This window comes from Clinocottus analis, unplaced genomic scaffold, assembly GCF_023055335.1.
Source record: "Clinocottus analis isolate CAN_PGR_092001 unplaced genomic scaffold, fCliAna1.0.p SCAF_9, whole genome shotgun sequence".
Taxonomy (NCBI): domain Eukaryota; kingdom Metazoa; phylum Chordata; class Actinopteri; order Perciformes; family Cottidae; genus Clinocottus; species Clinocottus analis.
The window spans coordinates 11,929,697-11,950,234 of record NW_027176251.1 but is presented as its reverse complement, the minus strand read 5'-3'; the positions used below and the strand labels follow the sequence as shown (position 1 = coordinate 11,950,234).

The 20,538-nt window shown below is 42.2% G+C and overlaps 1 protein-coding gene across 2 annotated transcripts; it reads left to right on the top strand.

Annotated features, from left to right (window-relative positions):
- The first annotated feature begins 752 nt into the window (after positions 1-752).
- Positions 753-18,443, top strand: phf1 (PHD finger protein 1). Of its 2 annotated transcripts, XM_068570508.1 has the most exons (16): positions 753-1,311; positions 2,017-2,095; positions 2,289-2,370; positions 3,161-3,247; positions 4,372-4,466; positions 4,992-5,140; positions 5,765-5,860; positions 8,094-8,162; positions 8,412-8,535; positions 9,134-9,201; positions 9,715-9,846; positions 11,584-11,662; positions 13,002-13,117; positions 13,856-13,942; positions 15,213-15,582; positions 17,263-18,443. In XM_068570508.1, the coding sequence occupies exons 2-16, from the start codon at positions 2,018-2,020 to the stop codon at positions 17,332-17,334; spliced, it is 1,704 nt and encodes a 567-aa protein (XP_068426609.1). In that variant the 5' UTR covers positions 753-1,311; position 2,017; the 3' UTR covers positions 17,335-18,443. The 2 variants fall into 2 exon arrangements, with proteins under 2 accessions (XP_068426609.1, XP_068426610.1); XM_068570509.1 differs by having other exon boundaries at positions 9,715-9,852; positions 15,213-18,443.
- Positions 18,444-20,538: the final 2,095 nt, after the last annotated feature.

Genomic DNA, 20,538 nt, shown 5'->3' with positions numbered 1-20,538 from the left:
GATGTCTTTGTGAGTGGAGATGACCCTTTCTGGATGACACATCTGTCCTGCAGATGTGCTCAGCCAAATGTTACCCTGTGTGGGGCACTGAGTACTGGAGAGGTTATTCTAAATCTGGCATAATTCGTTGAAAGAAAAATATAGCTTGTGATAATTTATGTGATGCATATTAGTGAGATCATTATACCAGCATGCAAGTCTGCTGTGATATTATAACTGGCGTGCTATAACCTGACTCATACATCAAAGAGTTGGTAATGTACACTCGCTCCTAAATTCCTATTTAATAAAGAAACACCCTCCTCCCCTCTTAAGTTTGATATAATATTGAGCCTCATCATTTATATTGGTAGAGACAAGTTTAAGTGTTCGGCGCTGCTTGCTCGGGCATCTCAGTTTAAAAACTTTCCCCCACGGCTTTGCTAAACTTGGCCGGTCCCTCTTGTTCTCGCCCAATTAATGAGGCGGCTAAACTCATTAATTGGCCACTTAATTGGCCCGCTGCGCGCGCTGCTTTCTCTGCCTTTTTTTTTCCTTCTTTTTTTCCTTCTTCTAACGCACCGCCGTCCCTCCCTCCCGCTGCCAGACATCACAATCCCACCTTGTCACAACGATTTAGGGTCAGTCTCTCAGACGGGAAGGTGCTCTGGCCGCGGACGCCCTCCTCCCCTCCCTTTCCACCTCCGGACCCCCCTCTCCATCGGTATCTCCCTCCCACTCTATCTCGGTGTTTTATGTCTGCGTCACAACAAGTCGGTCGAGAGCGAGAGGCAGGGATGATGGCGTCTCTGGCGGCTTGATTCCGGCGCTGCTCCGACAAAACCCGCCTTAATAGCATCAATGGGTGGAGGCGGAGAGGGGGGGTCGGGGTAGGGGGGTGCGGGGGGTGGCGGGGGGAGCGACGGGAACATGACGAAACGGCATCACGGAGGACGGACAAACTAGGCTGGGAGACGGACGGACAGTCAGTTGCCTCCCCCCCACCCCTCCTCCTCCCCCCCCCCCTCCTCCTCCTCGCTTGACTGACACACACACACACACACACACACACACACACACACACACACACACACACACACACACACACGCACACACATACACAAACACACACAAACACACACAAACACAGGCGCTTGGCACAGACAGGGACATACATGCACACCATCCACTTTTTTTTTGCAAACACGCAGGCTGCGCATCCGCGCGGGCAGTAATTGGGCAGCGGAGATCCACACAGCAGATGAGGGCATTTCATGTCCAGCCTGCCCAGGAATCACTGTGACCCCGACGGAAAGGAGTTCGACTTGACAGGTACCCTTCACCGGCGCGGCTCACTGTGTGCAATTTGCCCGATTTCCTTTTTGTGATTCACAAAAGGGCTAACATGCACTGTTGTGCATCCTGCGTCTGTCTTGACTTGAGTGCATGCACTGGAACAAATGCTTGCAGAGATAATGCCCGCACCAGTCGTTTCATGCGTCTATTCAAGTTTGTAAGGATGTGTTGCGAGAGAAGAAGAAGAGAACAGCAAAGTGCCTGGTGGATGCTTCAAGTAGCCGCACACTGATCTTTGCTCATTCAATCAAACTGTATTGCAGCAGTCATCATGCAGTGTTTTTTTCTTCTTCTTTTTTTCTCTTCTGTGTGTGTGTGTGTGTGCGCGAGCGTTTCATGTGTGCTGTAATCATTTGTCTTGCTCTCTTGGTTGTGTACTCACTCTCATCTTTCACTGTGGTGGATACAGGCTGTCGCTATGCTCTGGTCTAAAAGGAGGAGGGGGTGTGAGGTGTGTGTGTGTGTGTGTGTGTGAGGGGGGGAGGGAGGGGGGGGGGGGTGTTAACCCCTTTGCACCGAAGCCTGCCTGTCTGAGAGCCAGCCCGAAACGCCGGGGCCATAAACCCCTCTGTCAGCAATGGCAGCAAAGTATTCAGCGAATAAATCGGATTTCCATTTCACATGAGCCCTGCTCTCCCTCCTCTCCCTTTCTCTCTCTCCCCTCTCTGTCTCTCTCCTCAGGATGGGGGGAGTAAGTGAAGGAGATGATGTGTTGGCTCGATGGAGTGATGGACTACTGTACCTCGGCAATGTGAAAAGAGTAAGTGCATGTGGGTGTGTGTGTGTGTGTGTGTGCGCGCACGTGTGTGTGTGTGTGTGTGTGTGTGTGTGTGTGTGTGAGTGACAGAAAGACTTCTGAGTGTGCGGAGTGTGAGTGTGTTCACCTGGATTTCTGAAAGGACTTCCATTTAGTTTTGTCAATCATTCTCGCTCACCTGCTATCTCCCTCTCAGGTAGATGGAGTCAAGCAATGTTGTCTGGTGAGATTTGAGGACAACTCGGAGTTCTGGGTGCTGAGGAAGGACATTCACTCGTGTAAGTGGAAGTCTTTTTTTCCTTCTCCTTCCTTCTCCCCTCAGCTGGAAGAGTTAAATAGCTTTCTGTTGGGATCTCTTTGTCTGTCTTATAGGTCAAAAAAATGTTCTTAGATTGAGTTTTCGAATTTCAGCTGCACTCCAACTAAAGGTGTTTGTTTCCACGCTGAAACTTTGCCTAAAGAGTTGAATGGATACTTTTCTGATTCCTTGCCCATGTGAGCTTGAAACTTTTCAGTTTTTTCTTTTTTTTTTGTATGCACGGGTTCTGTCGGGATCTCTGAATTGTCACTCCTATAAGAAAAGAAAAAGCAGGAAAGAAATTACAGTCACGTTTGAGGTTATGATGCCGAGGGCTCTGAGTATTATGATCGGGGCACGGCGAGTTGTAATTGGTATATTAGAGTCTATTTATGAATTTATTAGATTAATGACTCTTCAGGGAAATGGCGCCCCCACTCCACCTAACACCAAGCAAAGGGGGAAGTTGGACGCTTGTTAGGACCAGGCTGAATATCCGCCCGTCAAATGAATTGAAATCTGAAAGGGTGCAGGAGACACTGAAATCAATGAGGTGGCAAGGATGTGAATCAATATACATAAATTAATGCCGTTGACTGCTCTCTCTCTGTCTCTCTCTCTCTCTCTCTCTCTCTCTCTCTCTCTCTCTCTCTCTCTCTCTCTCTTGCTGTCTCTCTCTCTCTCTGTCTCTCTCTCTCTCTCTGTCTTCCTCTTTCACATTTACTTCCTCCCCTCCCCTGCCTCTCTCTGTCTTTCTCTTTTTGCCTCAGTCGCTGCCGGAGTGGAAGAAGTTTGCTGTATTTGCGACGCTCCGCCTCTTAAAGAACCCCTCATAAATTGTCTTAAATGTCGCCATGGTAAGGAAGCACGCCTCATCATATGCTGTCAAATGCTGGATCTCCACCAGTTCTTCCACTGACCTTGAAGATTTGACACAGTATGCTAGACAACAGCTTTGCTGTTTGAAAAAACAAAACAACAGAAAGCCATCTATCGGAAATGATAGAAATAAATTGTTGCATCCTGGCTAGAATAAAAATGACTGAGATGCCCACAGACATGGAGCTCAATTCACAGACTCAAATGCCACAAGCTTTCTTAACTTGAGCTTGTTGCTAATCCACAAAGATCCACATATTTTAAGACAGAACACAAACAAAACAAGTTTAAGATTGCTTTAATTACGTCGTTAAAAATTGTAAAAATGACATCTGCTTGTTCTCCCTGATTAAAAAAATCAAGAATCTATGAAAATGCAAAAATCTACTGTAAAAGTTGAATTCCTCAATACAATATCCTACTTGTTATAAAGTCCACTTTCAGTGTGTGCACTGGCTACCAAACATGTCAATCAAACTCAGATTCAAAGGGAGAGCAGAGAAACTTGAAACAAAAAAAAACAACACCTGTCTGGTGTCAAACTTTGCACACACATCTTTCTGCACACTAAAGGTGAAACATCCAAGTGAAGTAACTATAAATGTAAGACGTTGTTAAGTGGAGAGGGAGTTTTCACCCTAAAATCCCAAATGCATTTGCAACAATTCACAATTACCTACGGCCGAACGAGGCACGCACCAACTACAGTCTTGATTGATAAATAGCTAAAAGGAAAAATATGTATTTTTGACTTTGAGGTGGACTGTCCCTTTAAAAGTTTGCAGGATGAAATGAAATATACTGAAGTGCGAGTGGGAAGAAGTTTCACAGACACTCGGCAGCAGAAAAGGGCAGGAGATTTTACAGTCATGTCTTCACGGCTCTGTCAGACTAACAGGTTTGCTGACAGTTTGTTTTGGGGGGAAAAGGCAAACAAACGCACTGCCTGCTCCCTCGATGCAAACAGTAAAGTAAAATGTTTTGCATGCCACTGACAAAACCAGCAGATCACTACACACGGAGCTGCTCTGCCATTATCGTCACTCCGGCTGTCTGTCTTGTAAACACGAATTAAACGCTCTGCCTCCTCCTCCCATTACAGGTTATCATCCGGAGTGCCACACGCCAGCCATCGAACCGGAAGCTGACAGCGATTCGTGGATATGTCGGCAATGTGTCTTTGCAGTCGCAACCAAGGTCAGGCTGCTAATCTCTCCGTCTCACACTCTGGGGGGAAGAAAACATTCACGTGTAATATGGGAGACATCCAGTCAAATATATCAGGTTTCGCCGCTACGACGCTGTTGTGTAGAGCAGAAAATGGGCGAAAGCACACTAATAGCGCACTAATTCCCTCAGTATTGACTTCTATTAGATGTTCTACATTGTGTCCCAAGAAATCATGAAGAATCAATAGTTATGATGCTGAAAAACTACGCTGAAGTTGAGAGAAGTACATTTAAAGTCAATCAATCACATGTGCTCCAGTTCTGTAGATATGAGATGAGAAAGCACCCGGTTAATTGTCAATCGGTCAACGTCCATATCTCATTGTCCAGACTTCCTCTGCTCCGGACACTATCTCTTACGGATGACCTACAATAAAATGAGACGAATTGCTTTCTCCCCACCGAATGTGATCCGTCTCCCTCGCTGCTTTGACATGACAGTGATTTGAGGGTTCACCGACCAATCAGTTCTGTCCTAAAATTGTGTTTTCAGAGAGGCGGGGCGCTCAAGCGGGGACGCTTCGCCCGGCTCATGCAATTCATGAAACTCCGGCTTCCCTACCAGCTGTCGTCTCTGGACTGGGACCCGCAGCATCTGACCAATCAGCAACAGTGCTACTGCTACTGTGCCGGCCCTGGAGAGTGAGTGACATCGCAGAGGCCAGTTTAAGTTTGGATGTACAGCTCCCGTGTGCCCTCTAACGTTTGGCATTTTCTCCGAAAAGCGCGATCTCATCGAAGTCAAAGTCGTCCCGTGGATTATTTGCAAATTGCATGCAGCATATCAGACATCTGTCAAACTGTATGAGCAGGATTTCTTTTGAGTTTGTTTTGACTTTCTTGGAATGATGTGAGAGATGTTTGCTGCATCAGTTCAGATACTGTTCGGTGAGCTGTCAATCAAAACAAAAAATGTTGCACCAAACTCTTTTTAATGCATTTGCGGTGTTTCATTTTGTTGTGTTTTGCTCCTTCGCTTATGTTGCGCTCTTTTGCTTATGTAGCGAACCATGCCCACCTGGCACATCAATAAGTAGAAAACAAACTCCACAACCGCCATATCTTTATGAGTAGCGGGATCCGTTGGGAGTTTACACCTGAAGACACATTTGAGCTTAGAAAATGAGAACTGTCAGCCGCAGTCATCAGCCTTCAATCTTAGCTCAATTATGCATAAATACAAACGTGTCTGGTGGCAGATGGTCGACACACGCATGCATTCGTGCGTTTGAAGGGTCCTGATGTTTGCGTGTTGTTGGCCTGCAGGTGGAACCTGAAGATGTTGCAGTGTGGAAGCTGTGGCCAGTGGTTCCACGAGGCCTGCACACAGTGTCTAACCAAGCCGCTGCTGTATGGAGACAGGTGAGTGAATGAGTATTAAGGGTTCTTCATATTCAGAATTATTGTGGAAAAGATAAATGCATTCTGATAATGATACAGTGAACAATTTAAACTTTAATTTAAAAAAAAAATCAAAATTAAGCAAATGAAAATGGCAATGGACAACTTTTCAAATCCCCCCCAGTTTTTCTAAGTAGTATTATTTTTGGCAACGTATTGTTTTCCTCAGAGGCTACAACGAGCGACACATTTTGTGACGTATTGACACCATCAGGGAAAAAGCAAGAAATGTATTAAAACATATATTATAATTAATTCCAAGTGTAGCTCAGAGTAGTTGCAGTCCTCAGCTCTTCTGCCAATAGCAGGGAGTCTTTCCCACGCTGCAACCAAAACAATGACTAAGCTTCATGCACATTTCGCTCATGACATCATCTGTCAACTTTTGGAGCAAGAACTAGCTACGTTTCAAAGGAAAAGAGTTGGCAACACAGCACAGGATAGACCGCACTTTATTTTTCCCACAGTTAATTTGATTGTTCCAGCAATAGCCATTTCCGCTGCTTGGGAAAGTAACTGCAAAAAACTTACATTGATGGTCTTTAGTACGGGCGGGATAGCTAACGATAGCTAACGATCGCTAACAATAGCTAACGATCACTGCTGGGGGGAAATAAAGCACTATCCTCTTCAAGTTGTGGATGTGCAAAACTTGATATCCTTTTTTTGTGTGCCGTAGCTCAAGTCAGACCGAATTGCATTGTTAAAGCTAACCAACCAATCCAAATGGGAATCATTGATCCTTCCATTACGTTGTGCAATCAACAATGACTTCATAATTATAAGCAAAATCAAAAATTTCAAGAATTATACAAATAAAAAAACTGTTTTTATCAGTTTTTTTCTGCACTTTTTAATTTGCTTTTCTGTCAACATTATTGCCGATGCACATGTGTATTTGAAGTCCATGCTAGCCGACGATATATTGTATTTCTATCATTATCTAATATTTAGAATCTACCTGTGAAACCCACCTGTGCTAACTGAGTCAAATATACTTTGATTGCAACCTTTTTTATTTTAAATTTCAAATAATCTGTCGACAATTAATCAGATTAATTGATTAAATTGTTGAATCTAATTTTCAGACGTAGGTGACGTCTTCAAAATTGCATGCTTTGTCCGACCAACATTCGAAACCCTCAAAGATATTCAGTTTACGTTCCCATAAACCAAAGAAAAGCAGCACACTCAAACTGCAAGCAGTAGATTCCATGCTGATTAAGATAATCACAGGAAGACGTCTCCGCGACAGCTTCACTTGTCAGGGAAACTACCTTAATTATCTTAGGACTGAATCATTAGTGTGCATGTTAATGTGCTCACTGACTTGTGCTACAGGGACTAGAGCTCCTCGCACACTCCCAGCAGACGTATCACCTCTCTGTTCGTTGATCAGATATGATGAGGGGAGGATATACGAGATGCTGATCGCGGCGCAGTTTGGTCGGCTGCATCTCAAGCGTGTAATAAAATGTATCCATCCATTAAGTCGTTATTGTCATTAACCACCTGTGTTAGCCGACCGGGCTCCACACCCACCCTGACACCTTGTTATTGCCGAAGCCTGTCTGAGGCGGGAAGAAAAGGAGGGATTAGATTTAGATTGACAGTCAGGGAGAGTGAGGCCGGATTGGTACAACATCTGCTGAGCAGGTGATGGAGGAAGAGTGAAGCCCGAGTTCACAGTTGGAATAGTAAGCATTTGCTGCCGTCATACTGTGTGTGCGCTTCATCTTTCCTGATGACCTTCAGCAAACACGTGCATATACCGAGAAGGACAGATGCACATATTGTTGGTGAGCTGAGTGTTCAGGGTCACCCACAGCAGAATGTTATTACAGGGGAAACGAACACACCTGTCTGCTTATTATCAGTTCAGGTTGATTTGTATGATAAAATATCTAGAGAACAGAGACATGTGCGCGAGGAAGATAAAGAGAGAGAGAAATCACATTGTACATGAAGAACTAAATGATAAGAAGTCTGCACAAAAATAGTTTTCACAGAGATTGGGCAACAAAGCATTGAGACAAGATTTAAGATGACAGCTGTTTTTTTGTGTTTTCTTTTTAACTAAATGACAAGTTGATTAATCAAAGAGAAGAAAAATACATTTTTTAGGATGATCATATTCCACATGAAGTCACATGAGGGTAATTTTAATGTTGTTTTTCCTCATTCTTCTATGCAGGTTTTATCAGTTCCAGTGCTCAGTATGTACGAAGGGACCCGAGACCATCCAAAGACTACCCATGACCTGGTAATGTGAACAGTCAAACCTTTACTGACGTGTTTGCAGCAAAATAGCAGTTAAAACCAGCTGCTTTTTACACACAGCACCTATATTTGTTGCTAATTCAGTGTAATAATATCTATATACATATGGTATATCAAGGTAGGATAACAAATATTGTAAAATCTTAAAAAATGGAAATCTGAATATATTTTTATCGCTTTATGTTTGACCTGTTTCGTAAAACTAATCGTTTTTACTTTGTTTGAAATGCAGGATGGATTTGGCTCATTTGGTGCTCTACCATCTCTCGCTGTGCTGCAAGAGGAAATACTTTGATTTTGACCATGAAATCCTGTCCTTCACCAACGAGAATTGGGACTCGTTGCTCCTGGGCGCGGTATTGATATTTCCCCGTTCAAGCACCATGATGAAATAATGTGAAATGCTGCATGCCTTTTTTGTATTTGAGACTTAAAGCCTATTAACTGCAATTAAAAAGCAAAAACCACGACCTCTACGTGAGTTTAAAGTGGAACACCACTGAGAATTGCGCTTGACATTGTATCTTTTTAAGATCTCGGTCTCGACTCTCGGACTCTCTGACCAGCATTTGCAAACATGAATGAGTTTTGACGAATCCTCAAACTAGAAGGCTAATGCTAACAGTTGTGATATTACCAGTGTTAAAGTCTGAAGTTGCTCCACAGAGACTGGTGGATTGAAGTACACACCAGGGTGGATTAGAGGAGCATTTCCTGCGAGGTTTTGGGTTCTCCTTTTAAGCTGTTTTTAAGACATTTTGAAACGTATTGTTTGCCCTGTCATCACATGGCAGCGGGGTTTTACAGCCATGTAGCTGCACTCTTCACACGTCAACATTATTTCTGTCAGCAACCCGTAAAAGAAAATCATCCTTTGCATTAAAGCTTTTCTGTCTGATGGTCGTCCACTGTGTAAACGCAGCTTTGATTTTTCATTCCTGTCTGTCGCTCTAGCTCTCTGACACGCCAAGGCAAGACCGCTGTCACAATCTCCTCAACGCTCTGAACTCCCACAAGGACAGGTAAGTCGCCGCATATGATGAGAGGAATATACACACACCACACATGACTGGATTGATGAGCAGCGCTCCATGAATAGAGGGGTCTTCTTAGTGCTTGCCACAGTGGACATGCAGGCTGAAATGAGCAAAGGAAACGTGTGGCTTTGAATAAAATGTCGCTGCCATTCAGACCGGATGAAATTAAACACTTTTTTGGCGATTATTCAGTCTTGTTAGAAGAGAACACAAGCTGTTGGTGTTCAATCAAAAATAACCAGTCAAAAGGTCTAAATGTCTTTAGTGGATTTTCATTGAAACTTTGCAAAAAAGGAAGACAAAAAGTCTGCTATAATTATGTATAGTGAATTTCACAGTCATTGACTTTGAAATGTCCACCAGGGTACTTTTTCATCGTGAGAATAGGTACATGTTGTTACACAATGTAAAATGTATCATAAGCATCAAAGAGGAGTTATGGACAAAAGTATATATGAACACCAGAACGTACAAACTGTATATTTCATCCCGCCACAGGTTTGTCTCTGGAAAGGAGATCAAGAAGAAGAAGTGTCTTTTTGGGCTTCAGGTCCGAGCCCCACCTCCGCTAACGTCCGATTCGTCGCCACTCATCACCGACCAGCCTATCAACATCACGCACCGGAGAAGGTCAGTGTAAGGACAGCGCCTCTCTTTTCAGCTCTTATCTCAATAACAGCTCGGGGGTTCCCACAGGGCAAATAGTCATTACGCATGAACAATTAACATGCAAATCAAAGGGCTGCAATTTTCCTATTCCAGCAAAAGTATCAGTGTCTTATTATTCTCCTAAAAGAGCACTAAGCCCCCTTGAGTGCTTACGTTTGTACAACCATAAGTTTGTGTGTGTGTGTGTGTGTGTGTGTGTGTGTGTGTTTGTGTGTGTGCGCACGTGTCCTGTAGTCTGCAGATTTCACAGACGGACACACTTTTCCTTTTTAATATTTTCAGCAATTAGCTGGTGCTTATTCAGACTGAATCACAATGGAATCATTTGCAGTCAGTAAAATCATATTATTTGAGTCTCTGAAACACAAGTATATAATATTTTTTGACATGGAAACAAAGTGAATATCTTCAGTAATTTATCCTCTAGTTCCCTTTGCTCATCTAAAACTACAACCTGCAAGTTTTTCTGTCGAGAGAAGAGAATGGATAATGTTTAGACGTAAAAAATGTGGAGCTGTGTTTCCACCAAAGACGTTCTTGGTCCCCGGACTACTTTTCAAGGGATTAAAAGGTTTGTTCCTTGAGCTCATTGTAGGCTGCATTTCCATAACCGTCTAAAAATCAGGCAAATTAATCAATCTAAATTGATCCCAGAGTACTTCCTTATTTTATGAATGAAACTTCCCATGAGTTGAAGCATTGACACTGTCTGTGTTTGACTCAGCAAAAGCTAAACGTAACTTTGACTTAACTGTCGATAAGAAGTAAATACTTAGTCATTATTTAAAATCAACAGTTCCCTTGATTAATACCATCTTCTATGGCGTGATGGAGACTAAAGTCAGTTCCAAAGATAATGTCAGGCTTTTCTTTAGTTTAGCTGGATATATTCACAGCCTGCAGAGCTTTCCTCTTTCTCTCCACTCTGAGGTCAAATCATCATATTTGTATCCAAAATACTGGAGACATATCTAAAGTCTAAAGGGCCGATTGTAACAAAATATTCTGAGAACACAAATGTACAGTAAACTCTTTTCCATGCCAGACTTGTATTTTGCTTCACCTCCAGGCCAACATGTCAACTTTATACACAAGATATCTCATAATCAAAGGGCCATATTTCCATTTTTATACTTTTTTAACTAATATTTTTGTGCATTTTCGCCTCAATTTGACAGTATGACCTGCAACACAAGTTTCCGACTGCAGTTGGGTTGCATGCCCTTTAACCAATCGAGCAAAATTTAGAGTATGTTGTTTATTCTAGTTGGCACCTTCAAATTGTTGGGTTACAGCCTTTAGGGGCCACTTTGGGTTGTTTCAACCTCATGATGGTTTTCAGATGACGAGCAGCAGCAACCTGAAGTTCAGTTTCAAGCAGCAGAAGAAGAAAAAGAAGAAGAAATGGAATGAGGGAAATTGTTTTATGATACACACACACACACACACACACACACACACACACACACACACACACACACACACACACACACACACTAATATAATGCATCAAAATTATTTAGTATTCCATCTCACTGCTTTCATCATCTTGTATTTTACACCTCTCAGTAGGCTTTTATGGGGACCACTAATAAACTAAACATTGTGTGTGTGTGTGTGTGTGTGTGTGTGTGTGTGTGTGTGTGTGTGTGTTTGTGTGCTTGTATATTAATTTATGTGTGTTTTTGTTCACTTCAGCCCGTTGTCACTACCCTGCCAGAGGAGAGTTGGGGGGCCAGAGCCGCGTAAATCAAAGCGTCGCATCATGGAGACACAGGTCAGTGCTTCTGTCTCCAGCTCGGGGCGAGGAGGGAGGTCTGGGCCACAAAACCTCTCTGATTATTTTCTTTTCCTTTTTTTTTCTTTTTATGCATCCAGGTAAACAGCTCTACGCGATCCAAATAACCTGTCAGTCAGAACGCGGCGATGAAGGTTCATTTCGCAGTCTAAATCGGTCGCCGTGTCTCTTAACACCCAGTGCAGCTCAGTGTTTTTCCTCTGCGTCTTGCTGTACTTTAATGCCTGCCGATGCTTTAGATTCGTCGATGGTGAGAGTAAAGGAAGCGTGCGGGAGATGAAGTGTCGTGCTTTTGCCTCGGTTAAAAATGTATAATTCAAATAAAAACTTGGCTGCACAGAAAAAAACCCACTCATGTATTTCATCAACATCTGCAGTTCAGCGCCACATTTATCATGATCATCAAACCCAATTCCCAGAGGATCACAATGAAACAGGCGACGTCGCATGTGGCAGCGACTATTTTTACACAGCATTCTTATCGGTGAGCGTTCTTTGTGCTGGGTCCTCCTACACAACACTCTGATCCGTGTGTGTGCACATACAGTAATCCTGGAACAATGCTCTCCACAGAGCACTCGTTTTCACTCTGGCACATCCAGGCCCCATTGTGCCGCTCTGATTGATGCTAATCTCCGTCCGTCTTAGAGGAGCAGGTTCGTTGTCGCGGGGAAAGTGAGACGGGGAGGAATGCTGATATGTGAAGCCCGGGATCACTTCCAAGTGCACTTTGCAGTCGATTACAGCTTGGCCAGGTGGCGCTGGCACCTTGGCAGTGCAGTATTGACAGAGCGCATCCATTTAAAGGCACAGACGCCGACCAAGGCCGCTGACTGATAATCTCCCATCCTAATAGTCATGCTAGAGAAGAGAAGGAGAACGGTCAGAGTGCGGTGCCACACGTCACAGTCCAGCGATGAGAAATGCAGCAACCTGCGTTCCACACAGATGACGTTTCCAGTGATTGATTGCTCTGGCGACGCTCTGGTGTTCTTACTTTTCATGGGTCGTGAGTCTTCGTGTCAGCGGAGCTGCCTCGCTAACCAGACAGCTCCACGGGATGTGCGATAGAGGTGATGCATTTAAGTGTCTGAGGGTGTGACTCACATCCATTAATTATGTTAGTGTGGACTTATAGACATATCTGGCCTCAGCCATAGCGGGAACATGAAATCCAAGCTTTTTTTCTCGCTTCATCGAATCATATTTATCTCAAAACTCAACGTTCCCTATGCAGGAGGTATCAGAGCTTGATCGACTCCTGTGATGATGTTGACATCCAGACACAAGCTGATTTGTGTGTGTCTCCTGTGCACAGGCTTGTCCACCCCCAGTTGCAGCCAGCCCCATTGAGCTGATGCCATGTTGCCATGGCTACGTGGGAGGGGCCAACCTCTACAACTCCAGGAAGTCAGAGGAGGAGCTTAGTTTGAGGTGAGGGGTGTACAGTAGTATGTCATGCTGCATATGAGATCTATGAGTTTACAGTTAATTGCAGTTCCTCCGTGGCATTGTGGGGGTTATTTTTTATTCTTCACCCTTGTTTGCACGCACTCTGGCGTTTTGGAGAACAGCATGTTGAGCATTTGCGCCATCTGCGGAGGCTCGCGGTGCCAAGCGCAAGTCCAAACTAAGCTAACACCCACCTATATGTGGCTTTGATGAAAAGGTTACAATTGGCATTCATTCAAAGCTCTCTTTTGTCATCTCAGACACAAATTGCATTTGTCTTTGGGATAGTTCTCAATTAGTCTGCACCAAGTTTAAAAGAGAAAACAGAAAAGAAAGAGAAGTAAAAATTGGAGCATTTTTACTGTTTACTAACCCATGTTTGCGACATTAAAAAATGGCATCTATTTTTAGCATTGAGTTTGAAAACGTCCTGTAAACTTGGTTCACGATGGAAAGGCTGTCTAAATGTCCCTCACATTGACTCTGCTGTCACAATAGATCAACACGGACAAAATACTATGAGATGCAAATGTTATTTTTTATATCATGACCTATAAAACTAACTCTTTTTGCCAACTTAGTCTCAGGGATGACAGCAGAAGTCTTGGTGGAAAATATATCTCATAACCTTAAGTTGTTGTTGCTTTTCTTCCTGTGTTCATTTTCAATTAAAGTAGCATTACAAATGGTGTCTTTGACCCCTGTGCCTCCCGTCCACAGCTCTCCTCCCAAGCGGATGTATGCTCTGTACCACAGCACGTACAACGGAAACACTGCCCTCTCCAGGGGTCTCCATCACTACAACAGGTTTCACTCATCTGTTCTCCTTTGTAGAAACTCCTGACGTACAGAGTTATAGAGTGACATGTGGGGTCTTCGAGCACGACTGTAGCTCTTGAGGACGTTTTCACCAAACACAGAATAAGACATAAGGACAATTTGGCCGTTACACAGCTGATTTAAGGTTTTTATATTTTCTTACACATAAGCTCTAAGCATACCTTTTTTTCAGAGTAGCGTTTAAAATGTTTTTTTTTTAGCACAAAGCAGGAGATTTATATATAAGCATTTGTTAAGCTGCTACATACAGAATACGGTATTTCCCTGTTGATGCGTTTCAACATGAGATGACTGCATGTAATCAAGGTAACCACGCTTTCAAGTTATATTAAATAAGTTATCACTCATTTTCATTTTGGCCACTTTGGACCCTTTTGAGTTGTGTTATGACGTGATAAGTGCTTCTAATTGGTCTTCTAGTATATATTTGTATTATACGTGCTTCCAATTGGTATTCAGAAATGTTACACCCGTACAGAGTAGTTCTTATTTATTTAATCACATTACTAGTTTAAAACTGCATTGATTGATTTTTTTTTAGACACTTGCACACAGCATAAACCCAACATGGACATATTTTCGCCTAATAAAGTTGATAAGGGGAACACGCTTCTTTTAACATTCAGCAGACAGAGAGCGACATTAGCATTGATTTGGAGTTGTGTTTTTGGCAACCTGACCCTCTCCATTCAGCTCTGTCTTGGTTCAACTCTTGAGGGAGATATGCTGCCTGTTCAGCTGCTAAATGCTACAGCGTTTTCTCCAGCTAATGCTAACTTGGTCCGCCTGCCAGTTTGGTGGTGGGCAGGTAGCGCGCAGTTAGTTTTTAGAGTTATTTGTTCAAATAAACTGCAGGACGCGAGCAGTTAGAGTCAAAGTTTAGGCTGTAAAAAACAAAACGACGACCCAAAAGATGCTAAAATGCTCTGCAGTGGGGCGATAACTATCAGTGAGTTCACCTTACACATGCAGAGTAATTTGCTCCATTATTTCTATAACAGCATTGATTAAAGCAGCTTTAAGTCTACGTATTAAGTCTACTCTATGTTTATGATGGTGACAAATGGTTCAGGCAGTACGTGTTATATATGTATTTACAAAATTGTATTTGTAGCAAACCTTTAAAAAACAATTTAATGGAACTTTGTTCCTGCATTAAGTTGGAGCTGGTAAACCACACCTGGATGATTCAGTCCCTGTTCCTGACTCCGGTGCTCATCTGTGTCTCTTTTCCTAGCGTGGAGGACACCTGCAGAGTACCACCACCTTGCTTCCCATATCCCCTAAACACCAACGGCAGCCATCACCACCACCACCACCAACACTCCCACCAGCACCAGCACAACCACCAACACCAGCCGGGGCAGAAGCAGCTGGAGCCCCTCATCCAACGTGACATGCCCCCATACCAGGCCGGTATGGGCGTTGGGGGCGGCGTAGGTGGAGGAGGCGGAGGAGGGGGAGGAGCAGGAGAAGGAGGTGGCGCTGGAGGAGGAGGAGGAGGAGGTGGAGCGGGAGTCGGAGGGGGTGACGGGACAGTGGCCAGGAGCTGGGGAGGAGGCGAGGCGGTGAGGATCTTGGCGAGGCGCGTCACACCAGACGGGAAGGTGCAGTACCTTGTGGAGTGGGAGAACGTGAATTTGTACTGACACGAAGGGAGTAAACACGAGACGCAATGACTGTTTTGCAGTTGCAGTTGCCACAGGAACACTGTGTATGTAAAACGTGGCAGTGTTTAAAGTACAAACAAAACAAAAAAGGAAAAGAAATTATAAAACAATTCTCGACTTGTTGCAAATCCAGGTTGCTCTCATAGAATCACCTCTATTCTACATCATTATAACTCACTACTCGTTACTAAATGTCCCTCTTTGCTAGTGTTTCTCTGATATTTGTACTGTTAACTTTGGAATATGCCTTTGCATTTATCATGTTTAACAGTGATGAGGAGGAAGATATTTAAACCTCCTGATGATTTGTAATTTAAGAAGAGCATGTCTTTAATTGTAGTCATATCTTGCTATACAGCGATGTAGATAAGCAACAGTATAGGATATTCAGGAAAATAAAGATTACTGCTTTTTTATTGCTTTAATAATATTGCGAAAACTTCCACTGCTTGTCATTTAGACAACATGCTGCTAATTTAAAGGGACAGTTTGATGAAACGCGCTTCTTTGCTTTCACGTTTAGAATTCGATGAGAAGATTTTGGGAAAAATCCCTTTTCCAGTGTTGAAATTACTAAATTTAATGTGTAGTTAGACCCAACTTTAAACTGTATATATAATCAATGAAAGGACCAGTGTCTCGAAGTTTGGGGGTTATATTTGCAGAAATGGAGTATGACATGAATAAGTATGTTTTCTTCAGTAAAAAATCAGCTCACATATATCTGCATCGGCCACCATAGTTCTCCTACATGCTATGGCGCGGCGAGAAAAGTTTCAGTCGGCTGCAATCTATAATCTCACCGCTAGATGTCGCCAAACCCCACAGACTGCACCTTTCAATGCTGAGAAAAACAAGGATTATCTGTTACCTGGAGGCCAAAAATGATTCACTTTCCACACTAAGTTCAGTCTAGACATCGAGACATCTTAATAAACTGACTCAACTCAAAAAATCAGGGCTTAGCAGGTACTTTATGTAAGGTCACAAAAATACCTTTCGCCAGCATTTGACATGGCTCTCCTGAAGATGTGCAAGCTAACAGCAAGTAGCCGACACACCTCCATCAGCCGTTACTGTCATAACTGCTCATTCATCAACTGATAGTTAATGTTCTCGTGGAGTTCAGTGAGAAAAATTATCCTGGAAAATAAGCGTTGATGAATGGTGCGTCTTCACCAGTGAGAGGCGCGATGACAGCTGGGTGATGACTGCGGGTTGCTCATGAAAACAAAGCAGTAACCTTTTATTGGCCAGAATGCAGCCTGTAGATGAAGTCTTGTACAGTTTTTTTAGTTTTAACGCCTTGCTTAAGGGCACTCTGACAGTATTGATTGAGCCCTGTCATCTGCTCATACTTCATTAAAAAACAAATTCTCAGGAGGTTTTCATATTTCTTTTCCCTCATCACGGTATGTTAATAAGAGATTGTATACATGTTATTATGGGGTTAATTATTTGTTATGTTAGATTTTGTCATATATAATTTACATTTAGACTACTGTATTAGAAATAGGAGCCACGAGACGGCTTTTGTTTTCTAGATAGAATTATATATTCACATTATATTGCTATGATCGAATAACTTTATTTTATTTTTTTGACGTGGTTGAATAGTGCCTATATGGGTTGCGTACCTGCCGGTTGGTCTGCCGACCCGAGTCGACCAATCAGACGACGGAGAGATGAGCGAGGCCGTAATGCTACTAGACAAGAGGATGGCTCTTTTTCAGTTGACAGATACAACTACATGGGTAACAAGGACCGGTTATAACGTTGAGTTGTTTTGTTCAGAACGGGACTGTGATGTAACTGTACATTCCAAACAACAATTATATATACATGTTATTGAAATGTCTGTTTGAAGTCATCAGAATGGAAATTACATTTGCAAGAATTTTTTTCTTCTTTGTTTTGTTTTTGATGGGTGTTAAATGTCATGAAGGTCAGCGAAAAGTCCAGTTCAGGTTTAGTAGGGAGTTCAATCCCCACGTTCAAAGTAACAGTACAGGTGAAGAAGACACTAATAGGCCCGACTCCTAACTCAAACCCATAGTTTCTTCCAGGGTCTCACAGTCTATAATTTAAAGAAGATACAACATGGCATTAAGTAGGAATTCATAAAGCAAGTGAGGTGCTGGAGTTGGATTTTATCTTCGTGCAAACAGGTTACATAAATCTAGAGTACTGTGGTGCAAGTTTCAGAGTTTATATTTTATACAGAGGTTTATTTCAGCAATCTGTGCGATAAAACTCACGCAATCGTATACATTCGTCAGTTTTATCTGTCAGGAAAGACTGCATTACAGTTTAAGTTGACAAAAGCAAAGGAAGATTACAGCATTTATACTGTTCTAATCAAACCAATGCAAATCTCTCCAACCTTATTTCCAAACCGACCTTCCTGTTGAATTTTCAGGCCAGTGAAATTATGTTTATTGCGATTCTCATCCTCCTCAGTGACTATCTGACTGTAGTTTATTAGGGAAGGGGTGTGTTGAACCTTTCTAGGCGATGGTGATGAATGTATTTGTGTGTTTTCTATGGTATGTCTATACCCGTCAAGTGCTTGTTATAGGTCGTACACGAGGTGGAACTCAACCCGATTCGTTGAAACAAAACAAAAAAAGGAGGAAATTAAGATATCAATATTAAGGAACATCATTTATTTTGGGGATGTGGTCTTCTTTTTTTTCTGATAAGTAGTCAAGTCCAAGTTCAGTTTGATGTATTTTTTGGAGAAATTACATTTGTACATGTATACTCTGCGTTGACACCAATATGTAACATGCATAATAAAAAAGAAAAAGTTTCACCTCATGCAATGTTTCCTATTTATTGCTAAATGAAGGTAATCATTAATGTCTGTCTGTCTATAGATCTAAATTATGTTTTCATTTTCCCTGTTGTTCCAAAAACATCTAAATCCTCCAAAATGACAGTAATAGCAGATGGTGTAACGGTCATGTGGTTGCTGTTTGGGTAAGTAAACTGTGAATAGAGGGAATATTTGTTGTGTAAATGTTAAGAAATATTTCAAAAAATAAAATAACACAATAACTTGCAAATAATTCTACTGAATGAGACAAAAAATAAACCTCTTCAGTTGATGTGTTTAGCGTGGAGGTTCACTCTTGCTCTTGGGATGAGTATCTGTGACGAAACAATAATCTCAATTTAAGGACCACTTCTTAGGTTTTTATTCTCAGAGCTTTTAACTGCATCTCCTGGTCTTCATTGATAAACGGAAAAGACTCAGGCGCCACTTGTTAGCACCTGACATGTTCTATAGACACTCAGCGACACCTGTGCTGATGAAGACTGATATATATCGTATATATGTATATCTCTCTCTGTGTGTGTGTGTGTGTGTGTGTGTGTGTGTGTGTGTGTGTGTGTGTGGTATTTTCAGAGCGCTGTGGTCCCCAGCTGGGATGGAAACGGCAACGTAGCAGCAATGTAGCTCGTTCTGGGTCCGTTTACCGGGGTACTGGAACAGCTGGATGCATCTGGTGATAGTAAAGAACAGGGCCTGCATTTATTTAAAACTTCTTATAATTAAACCTTATAATTCTGTGAAGAGCCAATTTAGAAGGAAATAGATTAATCTGAGGCAATAAGTGTGAGCAGTAAACACATTTCACATCAAGCAACTTACTCCAACTCCTATATTTCACTGGATTATCTTCATTATTTTTTGGCCCAGCCTGATCTTGGTTCAGTTAGTTATTGGATCAAATAAGACTGTCTTTTCACAATAAGAGACGTCTTCATGAAACAGTGTGAGAATTGACAGCCAGTTGAGATTTGATCTCCCAATTTTCAGTAGATGGAGCATTTTTTTTTCACCAGCTGAGCTCAAGGGATCCAGAATGAATGTTGGGTTTCACATAGAGAATAATTACACTTTGTCAGTATGAATCTGTTTCATTGCTAAACTGTTTCAGATAAAAGATCGAAGGGTTGGGGGTTCGATCCCTGATGTATGAGGATAGTGTGCTGAAGGCCTGCTTCTTCATATTACATTAGCTAGTAGCCTAAACTGTAGTAGCTTTCAGTTAAAAGATGCACATTTAGAGCTTTCACCTAAAATTGGATCTGTAAGTGGAAAATCTACAAAATATATATACAGGTAGTCATTCGACCTAAATTTATTACACTTAAGATGTACATTAGTCTATTATTTTTGAGCTGATCTCACCTCATTCCCATGTTTATTAATGAACTATCTCAACGATAAGTTTTTTTTTGTTTTTTATTACCATAAAAAAGTACCAAATTGTATCAAACCCACCTTACAGCTTTCATCTTAATTATACATTTATTCTGTTTTTTAGAAGTAGGATGTTCCCAGGTCATTAATAACTGACGGAGAGAACTACTCAACAAAAGGCCCCAAAACACTTCAAGAGACTATTTCCACAGGCCAATAATATGCATCTGTAAATGATCATATACTTCACCTCTGGTAGATGGAGGCTGGCTGTTTTTCTTTTGGCATTAATCACTTCCACTGTAGGTGGTAATCAAAGCAAGATGGCAAGAATCCCTCGAAATTAGTCTGATGGGGGGGGATGATAAATTACATCACAGCCAAATATGTCTTGTCGGACAGATTTACTGCTTGTTTGGGGGTAAGAAAATTTACAACTGCTGCCAACATGAAAGATAGATGTTGATCTTGTGTTCGTGCCAGAAACAATGAGATTTCCCGGTGAATGGAAATGCTAAATAATCACTCCAGAGATTAATACCAAATACTCTGTAAAAAGTTCTGAGACATGTTTTATTTCCAGGAAGCAGAATAAATATCAATTGATGTTTTCTGGTCTTTATTGGGGAAGCATTTGCCCACGTTGCAGCTGTTGAACCAAACATTGTGTTCAAAGCACG